The sequence below is a fragment of the Pteropus vampyrus genome, unplaced genomic scaffold (assembly GCF_000151845.1).
Source record: "Pteropus vampyrus isolate Shadow unplaced genomic scaffold, Pvam_2.0 Scaffold41, whole genome shotgun sequence".
NCBI lineage: Eukaryota > Metazoa > Chordata > Mammalia > Chiroptera > Pteropodidae > Pteropus > Pteropus vampyrus.
Genome location: NW_011888822.1, coordinates 7,679,234 through 7,695,163, shown reverse-complemented (window position 1 = coordinate 7,695,163; position 15,930 = coordinate 7,679,234). Strand labels below are relative to the sequence as shown.

The 15,930-nt window shown below is 40.4% G+C and overlaps 1 protein-coding gene across 1 annotated transcript in view; it reads left to right on the top strand.

The window, feature by feature from the left end:
* Positions 1–5,667: 5,667 nt before the first annotated feature.
* SUCLG2 (succinate-CoA ligase GDP-forming beta subunit) overlaps positions 5,668–15,930 on the top strand; it is a 267,458-nt gene continuing 257,195 nt past the window's right edge. Inside the window, exon 1 of the mRNA XM_011358503.2 lies at positions 5,668–5,817. Within this exon, the coding sequence (XP_011356805.2) occupies positions 5,734–5,817 (84 nt within the window). The 5' untranslated portion in view covers positions 5,668–5,733. The remainder of the gene's footprint in view (positions 5,818–15,930) is intronic.

Below are 15,930 nucleotides of genomic sequence, written 5' to 3'. Positions count from 1 at the left end.
ATAACATCAAATAAGACATAGTCCTTATCGTTTCATATTTTAAAATCTTAAAGGAAAAAGCAGACAAGAAGCCAATGTAGTAACTGCCTTGTGAAAACCCATGAGATGACCCCCAGTCTTGACTCTAGGGAGGCTTCCTGCAGGGGGTGACTGAAATTCAAGGGATGAGAGAGCCTGAGGCTGCTGAACCTCAGAGAAGGGTTTTTCAGGCAGAAGGAACAGCATGGAGTCTTCTTTTTGAGCCTCATTTCATGTTATTTTTTATCTCATTTAGTTAATTAGATTTTGGATTTTGGAAAGAAAGTTTAAAGAGGATAGTAGAAGTGAGGTAAGAAATGGAAAAGAAATGAGAGAGAAAGAAGAGAATTGGATGATTGCTGTTTTTTCTCTCTAGGCTTCTCAAAATTCCATCTCCCGAGTCATTGCTTCTCCAAACTTGGACCATGGACTATCTACAATAAAGTTACTTATAAAAGTGCAGATCCTTGGGCCCCAAAACACACCTACTTATCAGAACGTCTGGAGAATATGGCCCCAAAGACATTTTCAAAAAGCTTCCTAATGAGATCCTGCTAAGAACCACTACTGTGATTGAAGTGGGACATTGAAATTAGAATGTTCCTTTAATTTTTATTTTAGTATTTAAAATAAGAATGTCAGTAATATTGAAAATGCTAAATCCATGGCTTCCAATTGCGATGAGAATGTAGGTTTTGTTTCTGAAGGGAACTTCCTTCCCAAAATCTGGTGCCATTTTTCTCACTCAGTTCATGTCCCTCAACTGTCCTTTGTGTAAATATTCTTCACTCTGCTTTTACCTTATTCTTTATCTATCCTCACTCTTCCTGACAATAAAATGTTATCACCCTTTTTTCTGTCATCACATCTTCTTCTCCACTTTCAGTCTTCTCTGCTGACTATTCCTTGTCTGGGTTCATGATGTTCCTTACTCTTCATTCCTTTTCATCATGACTTAGACCTGTTACCACTGATCTAAACTTGTCTCCCCTGAATTTTCTCCAGGATTTAGTAAGAATTTCTTTTGAGCCCACTGCAGTTTTGTCAGAGGAGATACTTTAAGATTTGGATCCCTTTTCTTCTGAGCACCTTACAATTTAAATAAGCTGCTGAGAAATGCCATTAACATTAATCATTTTAATGCATATTGAAGAGGGAAAAATAACTAGCACAATGGAAATTCTTTCTGTGCCATTGGCAAATAATGCTATTGAAGTATTAGTTAAAATGGCTGTCATGAACATCAACCAGGATATTACCTACATACATAATGAAAGGCCAAAGTTTCTTCACTTATGAATTCAATAAACCTGCTTTTCATTAAAATATGTATATATATATAAAAAAGAAACAATCATACAAAATCCACAAATGCTCTTTATTTCAGTATCGTAATAGTGATTTTTGTTTCTGATATGCAGTAGCATGAACTCAAATACCTTATTCATGAAAATTAGAGTTGTTTCTTTAAATATTCTACTCAGCTCAATGGGTTATGATGAGGTTGTATTTGTCAAGTGGTTTTTATGTTTAAATGAAAAAATAATGATAAACAACCACTGGAACTGCTAGATGCACTATCCCTGTGCAGGTTTCATGACATGCCTCTTTGGCAAATTAGGGCCCCGGGAGAAATCAGCGTGTGTACGAAAATGAGCACATTCTTTCACTGTTAACATGCACTGCTAAGATGAAAGAGAAGGTGTGTTGGCCTATGTTTTTATTTTCCCTCCTGGAATGATTCACTGAGTAAGTAACAGTGTAGGGAGGGGGTCCTAAGTCCAAAGTTTGATCATGGAGTTTTAGAAGTTAATATCTCTAATGCATGTAAAGTTTATGAGAAGTGCTACCTTATTAAATCTCAGTTCAAATAAGATGCTGTCATACCTGGCCTTTACTTTATTAATGGGAAGGCTGAGGTTCCCAGATGTAGATAATAAAAAAATAAACACGAAAAAGGATTTTTTAGTCAAGTAAAGAAGGCATGGTGGATAACAGCCACTGGGATCTCAAGCACTTAACAATGCATCTCATTGGCAAAATAGGTACTATTGTAATCCCATTTTCACAGATAAAAGAATCAAGGCTATAAAGTAACTTACCCAAGATCATAAAGCTTTTAAATCAGAGTCAAGACTTTAACTCAATTTGTCTGATGTCTACTTCTGTGCTTTGATCTGATACCAGACAATACAGAATGCTTCTGATAATGCTATCACCAATGGCCACAATCACTGTTCAAGCAGTCCACAATTGTTATTTTGACAAAGAAAAAGCATAGAATAGTTGTTTATTCTCCGTTAGCCAATGCTTCTACATATCTCAGCTGATCTAGACTGCTGGTGGAAAATGGGTTTTGTAGGAATGTTTCATGGTTCTCCAGAAGAAGCAGTATTTAGTCATCATCTACATCTACAATTTATCAGTTTTTCATCCAACATTTAGGAACCCAGTGGAAAAAAGGAGAGTAACTCGTTTCTTGATTTACCAAGAAACTTCTTGAGAGTTTGACACTATGGTTAAATTTGTTTGCATTTTTAGCTCTTAAACTAAAGAACTCTTGCAGCAAATTATTTAAAATGCAGATCTTAGACTCTATCCTAAGTGATCCTGATTCACTAGGTCTACAGTAGAGTCTAGGAATCTGCATTTCTGAAGCTCTAAAAATATAATAGGCAAAGCAGTTCTTGAGAAAGAAGAAAAAAGCTGGAGCTATCACATTCCCTGATTTCAAACTGTACTACAAAGCTATAGTAATCAAAACAGTATGGCATAAAAACACACATGGATCAATGAAACAGAATAGAGAGCCAAGAAATAAACCCACACATGTATGGTCAATTAATTTATGATAAATGAGGCATGAATATACAATGGGGAAAAGACAGTCTCTTCAATAAAGGGTGTTGGGAAAACTGGACAGCCACATGCAAAAGAAGGAAACAGGACTACTATCATATACCAATAAAAAACAAAATGGATTAAAAATTTGAATGTAAGACCCGAAATCATAAAATTCCTAGAAGAAAATACAGGTAATAAGTTCTTGAACTTATTGATTTTTTTTGTTTTTGGATATAACTCCAAGGACAAAGTCAAAGCAAAAACAAACAAACAAACAAACAAACATACTAAATACTGAATGGGAGAATGCAAATCATTTATCTGATAAGGATTAATATCCAAAATGTATAAAGAATTCTAAAACTCAATAAGAAAATAACAAAAATCCAGTTGAAAATTTGGCAGAGGACCTAAACAGACACTTTTACCAAAAAGATATACAGATGCCCAACAAATATATGAAAAGACGCTCAACTTCACTAGCTATAAGGGAAGTACAAATCGAAACCAAAATGAGATACTCTCTTGCATATGTTAGAATGACTATGATCAAAAAGGCAGGATATAATAAGTGTCTGAGAGGATGTGGAGAAAAGGGCACCCTTATGCACTGTTGATAGGACTATAAACTGGTGCAACCTTTATAGAAAACATTTATTAAGCCCCTACTAGGCACAAAGTCTTTACATACAACATCTTGTTAAATACTTACTATTACCCTATGAAATAGGCACTTACCCAAGCCACAAGTTTGTAAGAAGTAGAGGCAGATTTTGAATTCAATCCAGTCTGACTGCAAATCTAGTGATTGTCTCAGTAAAATATAGTGCAGAACTCTGTGGTGGTGGAATCCCTGACCTCAAAAGGCTTCCTATTTGGAAAGAAACAGGTAGAAAACAGAGAGAAATTTTAGGAAGAAGTCAGTAAGTGGGACTCAATCAAAGACAATCAAATGTACTTGAATGGCAACTAGAAAACCTCTCCTCACTCCACCTTCAAAAATCATGTCATAATAGAAAAATCTTATTCTAATAGAGCACTGAACCAAAGACTGTCTCTCCTTTCTCTATAAAATGCCCTCTTCTTTCAAAACCCTTCTAGTCTCTGCTGGAAGGAAAGTGATAGTAGCTGACTCCTTTACCATAGTAATGTCTGAATATACAGCCTCTGATTAGTTCTACAGGTGATCTGCTTTCTTCTGACGTGCTCAAAGCTCTCACCAAGTTTCAACATTCAGTCTACAAACATTAAGAGTCTGTGCTCCATCTTGGCTAGATGGCAGCCCCGGTGGGAGTAATGATGGATGAGATGGGAACTCAGACCTACTCATGCCAAGGAAAGGGTGTGTAGTAAGGTGGTTAGATTCTCACTCTGGGGTCTTATCCCAAGCTGTGTGACCTTGGGCAAGTTACATACTCTCTCTGTGGCCTAGTTCTCTCTCTGGCAAAATGGGAACAACAGTAGCACCTACTTGAAAGGTTTCTGTGAGGATTAAATGACCCATATTCAGAGGTAGCAATAGGATGTGTATGCAATAGAAAAGAGCATAGGTTTGGTACTGAATAAAAGGAATGTATAAGTCCACACTGATACAAGTGAATACAAGTTTAAATAAAGAAATGTGGAAAAGTATAAATAAATAAAAAAAGGTAAAGGTCTTTTCAGAGTAGAGGGTAAACTAAAAGATGTAGAAAAGGATGGAATTAGACAACCACCATATTAATAAAACATTCAAGCAATAATTACCAACAGATGCTAAATCTGGCAGGTAAAATTGTGATGAGGAACGAGTTATAAATCTATGTATCTATATCTATCTATCAAGACTAAGAAATGTGGCAAAAAGGTGGTGGATCTGGCTAAAAGTTATTTGAGCATTTTGGGGTAATATTCTTTTAACTTTTTTAATTTGTCAAAATAAAAATTTGTCAAAATAAATTCTTTTTAAGAAGGAAGGAGAGAAGGAAACTAGTAGGAGTAGTTGCGTAGTATGTCACATTGTAGCTTTTCTTATGATTACATGTTCAAAAATAAGTAAAGTTAAGAAATCTAAGATACCGCTTAATGGGGTGGGGAGAAGACAAAGCATGGGTTTGAATCTCATTTCTACTCCTTATCAGGTAAGTCTGTGACCAGGAACAAGTTCCTTAACCTCTCTGTGCCTCTGCGGTTTTTATACTTGTACCTACTGTAAAGGTTGCTATGGTGACTATATTAGTTTATACTTGTAAAGTGCTTAGCACTCATTGAGTATATTTATTACAATCATTTTTATTACACGTACAGTGTTTAGAGTCAGTAAACTCCAAATAAATGTCTGTCCTTATTATGATGATAACTGAGCTTAAAAGCCTTCAATAGCATTGCTTTGATGACCCCATGACTAGACCAGAGTTAACTGTTAGACGGCGTCAGCCCGGTGGGCCGGTCCTTTGAGCACTCACTGCAATGATTAATATTCGCTTGTCGGTCGGTTCACTGGTATCGTTTAAGCCCCATGACTGGGGCTCGGGATCCATTTTTGCTCAAAAACAGCTGCATCCTGGGGTAGCACAGTGAGGTCACCAGGCTTCTGAATGCTAAGGTGAACTTGGAGTAGGTGTTGGGGGCCCGAAGTGTTGGACAGCAGCGCCCGCAGGCGGGGCACAGGCCGTGGAACCGCGCCCAGGTGCTAGCCCCGCGCACGCGGTCACAGCCCGCGGCACACGGCACGCGGCACACGGCACGCGGCCCGCGGCCCGCGGAACTGGGCAGGGGGCGGGTCCGGGCGGAGGGGGACGGCCCGCGGGGCCCGCCTCCTCCCTCCTCCCTTCCCTCTCCGCCCTTGTCTGCGCGCAGCCTAGCTCTCCCACGCCGGGTTTCCTGCTTAAGATGGCGTCCCCCATGGCAGCGCAGGCCCGGAAACTTCTGCGAGACCTGGCGCTCCAACCCACGCTCCTCGCGCCCAGGACTCAGGTGAGCAGGCCTTGTGCCAGGCGCCGCGGGAAGGGCGCTTAACTGGGCGCCCGCTTGCCCGGGTGCTCCTGTTCCTGTTTCTCCACCTGTCTCCCTCCTGGCACCGGGTGCGGGGCTGCTCAGGTGCCGCACTTCTTGAGACGACGCGCTCTGCAGCGCCCGAGGCGCACGAGGGACCCTGCACCCTCCGCTCGGGTGTGGACCTCGGGGCCGAAGGGCGGCGGCAGCCCGGGCCGCCGCAGAGTGTGTACCACGCAAGTCCCAGAATGCGTTGGCGTCGGTTCCCCGACCTCGCGCGCAAGGCGCCTGGCCCTGTACCAGACTCTGCATTGCAAGTTTCGGAAAAGTTCCTCGGGCCAGGTTTTGGAGATCGGAATGTTTATTATCTGCTTTACCATTTCTGGTTTTGAAACTTCTCTATTCCTGAGCGCACTTGTTAGGCATGACGAACTTGCTTAGAAACCCATCCCAGCCTACCTCGTGTAGTAGCTCACCTCCTGCAGTGAACTTTCTGCACGTTGCCTGCTTTTTGTAGTCTTTGGGGCACCTCAGTTGGTGAAATGAGTGGTCAGGGAGAAAAATGGGAAACACTCTTCTTTCTCCTTTCAATGAAAAATTAATCCTGTCACTAAAACACATCAGAGCATTGGCCTTGGCCACTTTCGCCTTGCTTATAGAGAAAAACCCAAGAGGGCCAGTGGCGAATGCTGAGTATCAGCTATTAGAACTTGGCCTTTGGTAGAGTTTACCATCTGCTGACGGCAAGAGTTGCAGTAATTAGGAGGCCTTTGGGGAGTTATGAGTTGGTGATGACTCTGGAAGAAATCACTCAACCACTCTTATTCTCCGTGGAGTCTCTCTCCCCATTTAAAGAAAGGACTGTGGCGCTCAGCCGCAGCAGAGGGATGTCCTTGTCGACTTTCGCATTTTTAATTGAAGAGAGACAAATGATCCTGCTGTTTTAACCAGGATGTGCATAGTATAGTTTTAAAGAAAATTTAAAAATCGCTACTAATGATATTTTCAGTTACTTTAAGCTTTGGTTAATTATGACATCTGCGTTTTTTGTTTTTGTTTTTTTTTCTTTTTTCTCCTTTCATTTCCTGACTTCTCATTTCTCTCTTTGTTAATGTAAATTTAAAAGGTGCTAATACTTATTACTCTAATAATCTTAACAGGCACTTGACTGGTGGGATAGCAAAAGGAGTGGCAGTGTTGTCTAATTAAAATCACTAATAACTATTGTAATAACATAAGGAGAATACCTCCAGGTGATCAAGTCCCATTCATTATTTAGGTGTGACAAAAAAAAAATTGTGGTGCTAAATATGACTAGAGACTTGAATTGATGAGAAATGTGGGGCCTACAGCAATGAAAACTCAAGCAAAGGAAGTAATTAGAGAAACCCAAGTGTTTAATGAAGTATGATAAGGCTTTTTGCCTCACCAAGAAATGGGAGCTTGAACATAGCACTCCACAGAATCTGGTTGGGGATAGATTATCCTCGGTTTGGCAAGAAGACTGGGTGAAAGGATTTCCTACTTCACTCCATCTGGCAACCTTGATTTACATACTTGTAGATGATTAGTTATTTTGTAAACAGAAGGCTCAGAAGATGAGAATAATTTTTGTAAGTCGAGAACAGTACACAGTATCCAGGAATTCGAAAATGGGCATTAGCATGCATTTAGTCTAACCAGCTCATTTCATAGGTAGAAAAATTGAGGCCTAACGAGGTTCAATGACCTGTTCAAAGAGTGTTTGTGGCAGAGCTGATTCCAAAATAAAGGTTTACTTTTAAGTTTCCATTACAACAGGCTGTTGCTTTGTGAGTGTAGATTCGCTACCGAAAACACAGCATATATTAGTCTGCATGCCAGTGGAAACCAGTAGAACATCCAAGTCATCAGCAATACTACACATTTCTGTTTTTCCTATGTAGACATCTTAGAATTGGCAAAAAAAAAAAAAACAAAACAAAACAAAACAAAAAACACACACACAAATAGGTGAGTATTGCTCATGCCTTATAAGGAACTCTTCAAATTCTTGGATACTTAGCATTCGCTTCACCTAAGTCTGCTTGGATGTTGTGCCTATCTACTCTCTTGCTGATGTCAGACATTACAATTGAATATCACCCACTTTTTCCACAAAACTGCAAGAGTCCTTACCCAGTGTCTCAATTCTGTTGCCACTCTTGCTCAGACCTATTTTGTACTAGGCCTTAGGCAAAACTGTTGGGGCATATATAGATAAAAGACCCAGTTTCTGCTTTGAGAAGTAACTTTAACCACTCTCACGAAGGTACCCATAGAATAACACTTTATCTAGCCATCACTGTAGTTAAATTTAACATCTGACACCCATTCCTAATGTATAACATCATTGAAATTTTTTATTTCTCTGCTCTTGGCTTCACTGTTTTGATTTTTGATGGTTGATATATCTTTAAAGGGCCCCATTTAGCCATTTCTTATTTTACATATATATATTTTTTTTTCAGCCTATGCCTAAAACAGGACTGTTCCAAGAGCTGAGATTTGGGGGTGGTTCAACAAGACAGGCAGAATCCTTGGCCACATGATACTTTATTTTAATGGAATTGGTGAAGGGACTAGACCATACATACATAAACAATAATGAAGATGATTTCAGCCAATAACAAATGCTTTGAAGGACATAAAACAAGGTCATTGTATGGAGAATGAATAGCTTAGCCAAAAGGAAAACCAACTTGACAAGATGGTTTTTTGTTTTGTTTTATTTTTTATTGCAATGTAACATGCATACTAGAAATGTATGTAAGTGAACAACTTGATGTATTTTCACAAAATGAACATGTCCAGGTAACCAAATTCATATCAAGAAACGAATCATTTAGCAGTAACCCAGAGGACCCCCTGGTGCTCCTTTCTTTCACTACCTCCACCCTGAAATGGATAACCAGTCCCCTGACTTATACCGCCATACACTGGTTTTGTTCCTTTTTGTACTTTATGTAAATGGAATTATACACTATGCACTCACATACCTCAACATTATGTTTATGAGATCCTGGAGGTGAGTTTTGGCCATCTGAGCTGAAACCTGAGTAATGAAAAGTACCAGCCAGTGAAACTCTGGGGAAGAATATATTAGGCAGCGAGGATAGCAAGTGCAAAGGCCCTGTGGTGGGAATGAGCTCAGTATGCTCTGGCAGTTAAAGAGGGGCAAAGTGGTAGTACTGGTAATAATCTGAGAGTTCAGCAGGGGCCAGATTATGTGGGGACTTTCGGAGTCTGATAAGGTATTTTTAAGAGCATAGAGTAGCTGAGAGACTTGTCTAAAGTTATTTAGCTAGTAAACAGCAGCTGGGTCTGAATCACAATTCTAGCTGCCGAAGAGCAGGCATTTCCTTACTGTACTATACTCTGTAATTGTAAATCTGCCCTGGCTTTGAAACTTTTGGGGGCAATGTTGTTTAGTGCACTCTGCACTCCAGTAAAGATCCACATTGTTAGGCATCTTCTCACCCAAATTCTAGCAGGCAGTCCATGTTGCCATATCCAAATAGACAGCCAGGAGAACAGGGTGCTGTGTGGTACATGGCAGTGTGATACAGCAGGTGCAACCATAGTGAGCACAGAGGTGACCCATTCTATCGATCACGTCTTTGGGGAAATCTTGGCTGAGAATGCCAAGTTTAAATGGTTACTGGTAATTCTGAGCATGGTGTTGTTGACTTTTAGTACACTTCCCCTTTCATAATATGTGGGTGAAGTTCACAGAGCTGTTCTGTTGTAAGAGAAGCAGAGACATTGTAGAAACACTACCTCTCAGGCCCCCAGCTATAGAATCGTTGTGCGGTTCTCCACAAAGCCCAGAGCTTCTGTCCAGGCATTTGGAGAGAAATGTACATTGTTGATGGAAACTACTTAAACCCATGTTCCTGCTGTTATATACTTCAAAATGGATGGCTTCAGCTTAATTTTCTGCTCTTTCTGGAAGTAGGAGGAGAAAGATGGATGTATGCCTTTTAGAAGTGAAGGACTAAAGGTTATATGCCAGTTCTTATCAGCTAAATGAGGCTGTGGAGGCTGCACTAGAAGTTGTGACTTAACCTTCTTGCTTAGAAAGATAAATATCTGACTTTTTTCTATCTTTTTTTTTTTTTAAATGAAGTACAGCTGCAATTTCTGTTGTTGGAAAAGGAAATCCATCTCAAATAATTTAGATGCTAAACTATTGACCTTCTATGTGGGGAAGACCTTTAAGTGATAGCTCCTGTGCCAAATTGGTTTTGTTTACTGTAAATGAAACATTTCTTTTATGAGTGGGTGATGGAACACACAGACCCACAGTATTGAGAACTTTGCTGTTCTTGTACCTTGGCCCAATTCTGGAGGCACAATGCCCAGAAAGTCACTGAAATATCTTGTATTTTGGAGAGGGAAAGAAATTATATAAGTAACCTCAGATCAGTTGTCCTTCAACTCTTTTTACTACTAAATCTGGAGTTGTCAGTTGATACATCGCTTTCTATTACTTGATGAAACGTTTTGCCTGAGGAACTTGAGAGATTTGTATATGTTTGAGCAAATGATAAAATCAATATACTAATGGTATTTTGAGAAATAATGCTGTTAGTCTATTGAAGAAGATGGAGGTGGGGAGGGCATTCCAGATGGAGTGGACTGTATGCACAACAGAGGAGAAAGAGAACATAGGGAGATTATGCGTCATCCCAAACAGTTTGGTGTGGAGAAGGGAGAGGAGGATGAGTAGCAGAAGTTGAAGGATGGTGATCTTTCAGGCAAATGAGGAAGGAAGGACGGGGCTGTAGAAAGCCCAGAACTTAGCCTGGCATAGAACTACATAACTAAAAATCAAGCAAATATTATTCAAATGGTAAATATTTTCTGAGCATTTATCATATGCCCAGTGCTATTTGTTGTAAACTCCCAAAGGCAGAGATTATATTGATTTAGTTGTTCACTGTAAACCCAGTGCTTAAGAGAATGCTGGTTATATAGATGCACTTAACTAATGAGTGTTGTATGACTGAGTGAATGCGGAATGAAGATATACAGCCCCTACCCTCAAGGAGGCTCATAGTCTAGTGGCAAAATTGGCATGTAAACCAATAATTATACCACAGCACTGTGAGTGCTGCGGTTGAGGATGAGGAGACTATGTTGTTAATCGTCTAAGACACTGTACAGGGTGCTTGATGTTCCCTTGTCTGAAACACTGTTCCCTCCGATCTCATGCCTTGTTCTCTCCTTTCATTCAAACAGGGCTTTCCCTAATTATCTGACTGCCTTTCACCCCTTACCTGCTTTATTGTACTTTATAACACTTTACCTGGTGGTGTCTTATGTGTTTTTTGTTTGTTTATTGTCTGTCTTTCTCCCTTTCCCACAAATGTAAGAAACTAAGCTCTGTGAGGATAGATTTTTCTTATGTACCGTCATTTCTCCAGCTGGCCTGACAAGATAGTCAATAAGCTTTTGTGGTGTAACAGAATGAGAGGTACATAGAGAAGTGAGAGGTGGGTAGCAGAAGTTGTGGGATGATGCAGATAATTTAGGCAAGTGAGGGAGGAAGGGGCTGTAGAAAGTCTAGTTGTGAAAGGGCTTAGGAAAGGGCTTTCATACTAATAGGAGTAATCATTTTGTACATGACAGACCCTGTATAAAATTATTTCTGCACATTATTTCTGTAACATACATTACTGCAAGAGAGATTGTATGGCTTTCATGTTGCATTTAAGGGAACAGAGGCACAAGGGGCAACAGTGACTTGCTTAAAATCACAATGCCAGCTAATCACCTGCCTCATACTAATAAGCCACTTAACATTACTAAAACGTTATGCTAGGTTGCCAAAAGATCTTGTTTGGGCTGGTATCCAGTTATACCGATTGCTTACTTTTCCCCATCTCTGCCCCTGAATGCCAGGTACTTTTTGTCATTTGGGCTTGTCCTGACTCAGGTGTACTGATCACCACTGAACAGTTGTCCTCTCCAAGCCCTCTCTTGATTCCATACTTTGCTGGTTTTGGAGTCTGGGAAACAGAGTAACAGGAGAAAAGGAAATGAGTTCTGCATTCAAATGGTACCGAGTTCAAATTCTGTGTCTGCCGGATTGTTGTTCTGCAAATTATTGAACCAACCGAACCTCAGTTTTTTGTTCCCCAAAAGGGGATAATTCTCACAGATGGTTACAAAGATTAGATAAGGTGATATATATGACATTTGGCATTATGATTAAATGGTGGGCTCATAGTGATTATTTCTCTTGCAGTGAATTTGAAGCTAAATTTACTTGTATTTTTAAAAGACTTATTAAGCTAGATTAATTTTCCTTTCCCAAATTTGATAAACATTCATCATTTGCTGCCAACTCAGAGTTAGGCATTGGCTTGGTGTTTCAGTTTTTATATCATTTAATCTTTGCAACAACCATGTAAGACAGTGGTAATTATTCTCAGTTTACATCTGGGGAACCTGAGGCTCAGAGAGTGCAAAGCCTGCTGCCTGGGCTCTGGTCATCTTCATTATTCCACAGATGGGGTGAAGGTCTGTTGACGCCCAGGGTGGCAGTGGGGAGGATCCCATGGGGAGCTCATTTGTACCATCCTGGATATTGCTCATTCCAGAAACATTTGCACATCTTAGTGTTGACTTCGTAGTAATGGCTTCTGGACCTCATGTGTGTCAAAGATTTGAGGTGGGGGGACACCTAAAGAATAGGCTGTAGTCACAACACGTAGCAAAGGGCAACTGGCACATGCCCTTTACTGTCTGCCCGGTACAAAGCACTGCCTTCAGGGTTTCAAGAATGCTGGAGAAATTGTGAAATCGCATGGCTTTTGCAGGGTAGACTTTGGTAATAGAGGATGAAGTTTCCTGGTATCCTGAGTTCAGACTTTGATCAGTGTGCTGATTATGTGGCAACTTTTGCCCTTTTTTAGAAATGACTCCCAATGAATAGCATGTAGGTACTAGTCATGAAGGCATAGATTTCTAACATTTACCTCTAAAATTTATTTTTATTTTGAAAATTAGAGGGATTTGGTACACTGTATGAGTTGATACTGGAGACCTGGCAAAGCACAAGGAATAGGTCTGTATAAACTTGAGTCCTGTGAGTGGGGGTGGGATGGGACCTGGCATCTCTTTGTCTACCCCTATCCATTTATCCATTTGCTTGCCCCATTTCCCTTTCTATTTCCTGTCTTAGTTCCAGGATTGTAACTCCAGGGCACTGAGGAATCTCAGAAGGGCTGCTTTGTGGAGTTTGCGGTGGAGGGCAGTCAGTGATTGGGCTGGAGATGTAAGCAGGGGCAAAATTCTGCTGAGTCTTTCGAATCTGGTAATAGAGTTAAGATTTGTTCTTGAGGGAGATGGGGAGCCATTGAAGGCTTTTAGATGCTGGGGTGACAGGGCAGTTTTATGCTTTAGAGTACTCTTTCTACATGGAGTGGGGAGAGGGAGGAATGAAAATATGGAGATCATTTGGGAGAATGTTGCAACGACTCAGTGCCATTAGTAATTATGCCAGGATAATAGACATTAACTAGGACTGGAGTAAGACTGCCTGGGTTTAAGTCTTGCCTTCAGCGCTGCTTACCTTTGTGTTCTCTGACATTTGCTTAATGGCACATATAATGGGAGAAGATGGGGGCTTGGACTAAAATGAGAGTGACCACATATTTTATTGCCAAATTGGGATACTTTTGAGTGTGAACTTGAACACTGTGAGTAATCACACTAGGACAACAGGTGTAACAAAACCAAGATTGACCCTGGAAAACAAATATAAGAGAGATACAAAGGAGATGTACTAAAATGGCCTAAATCATGGCGAGGGGGCAGGAGAGAAAGACTGGCATCATTAAGGAAATAGACTGGCCAGGACTCATGCTTCCCCTGCTGGGTCCCCATTGCTGGCTCTCCTGTCCTCTGCCTTATAGCAAAAAGGTGATAAACGCTGTTTACCGTCCCTGAGTGAAGAGGGTGTGAGGAGACCTATTTGGACTTAGCTCAAGATAAAAAATAAAAAATAAAGGTTTATTGAAAGGGATACATACTAGAACTCAAGACAAATCTTACTTGATGTTGCCTTTTCTGTACCTTGTCTGTTCTGTTAACTGGTCGCTTACTCATGGTAGCATCTCTTTATAACTTCTACCTGCACGTGACTTTGTTCATCCCCATGCCCATACCAGCTCCCTGCCCCCAACATATCATCCAGCTTCTGTCTCCCAGAAAGACCTAGTCCTAATAACAAGAAAATCTCATTGGCCTGTCTCATCCTTTTGCACTCAGGTTTGGGTCACTAGCCAGCTGAAAGATTGACTGGTTTTGCATAAGGTCTCCATCTCAGTCCCACTGTCCATGGTTGATGTGGGGACTCTTGGAGAGGAGCAGCAAGAGCCCGAGTCATAGGGCCCTTGAGTGCAGTGTTGCTAGGGTGTCCTCATCCATTTAGAACACCATTATATTTTCTATCCTTCATGAACTGTTGCTAACCTGTGTTCTTTTCTCCATGTCCACATGTTTGTAGTTGCTTTGTTTCCTTTTCGATTTTCTTACTATTTACTTTTCTGGTTTGTGCTGGACTAATTTACCAGAGCTTAAGGCGATAGCAGTGGGCCGTGTTTTAGATCATTTTCTTTTGATCACAATGAAAAGTAATTTTCTGGAGAGAAAATTTTTCCACTTAATATTAAGTGGGAAAATGGAGTGTCATGGGAAGTCAGCTCATCCATCCAAATAGCCAAGTGAGTGTTTCCAAGACAGATGTAGACTACAGACTTCGTACAGGCCTGGAACACTTCCTCAGCTTTGCTTAGAATAATAGTTGAGGTTGAGAACTTCTCTTGGTTCTCGTCCACTTAATGCTTCCAAAAGAGGATTCGTTTGGGTCCTTTTGCCAGTGCTCAATAAGGAGCTGCCCTGTCAGGCAGAGTTCCTTTAAGCCACCTGCAGAGGCTGCTGGCTCCCACATCAGTCCCTGGTGCAGTCAGCTGGAACTTCGGGGGCAGGTTTCATTTCACTTACATCATGTAGGAAGACCTTATATTTTATCCTTAACTGGAGCACGTTTTGGAGTAAAAGGGGGTATTGTTAATAATTATGCCAAGATAATGGGCATGAACCAGGATTGGAACTAGACTGCCTGGGTTCAGATCTTGCTTGCAGCACTTGGTAGATTTGTGATCTTGTGAAAATTACTTATGTATTTTATTGTGACACATTTTTCTTTTTCATATTTCAACATCTCTGAAATCTGGATCATAGATTTCTATCACTTGTGTCATAGATTGATTGGCAGGTTTTTTTCACAATGGTACATAAAGTGGTGCAAAAAGTCATTGGTTCTTAAATTTGATGAAATTTCCCTGTACCTCAGCTTCCTCATCTGAAAAGTAGGGAGAGTCACAGTATTCACCTTCTAGAGTTACACTGAAGATTAACTGAGCTTGTGCATATCACCTTAGCACTGTGTACTAAACTGTCAATAAATATTAGTTATTGGTTTTGTAATATTATCACTAACTATAATCAGAAAGGCTTTATGAAAGGCACCCTTCAATGTTTTCTATGCCTTCATCCTAAAAACCCCTCAACTCTGCCACTTGCAGGGAGATGAGCAATATAAGTGCAGAGTAGGGAATCAAAAGAGTCACAGTGGGTAAATGACATGGAAGGAGAGAGAGCGGTTCCCTGTAGTGCCTTTTATGTGCTGAGGAGTGAAGGAATAAAACAATATCTCTTGGGAAAAGGACTTATACTCGGCATTGATTGGGAGTGGAGACCAGCATTTTAGCCTGTATCAGAAAATATTGCAGTTTTCCCCTTATCAATGGAGATCTCTTCACATATTCTAAGGAAACTATCTTTATCTTTTGCTAGATGTCACCATCTTTTGCTGAAGCTCTCCTAATTGCTGTGGAGATGCTATGTTACAACCCTTGGACTTCGAAGGACTTATTTGTATTAATTTACTTTTGAAAAGAAGGGGGAGGAAAACCACATTTAATGTGCATTCTCACTCCAGCCTTAGGGCTTACGTGGACCTTTAATAAGTAATAAAAAGAAAGCTGAGAGTTATTCATTATT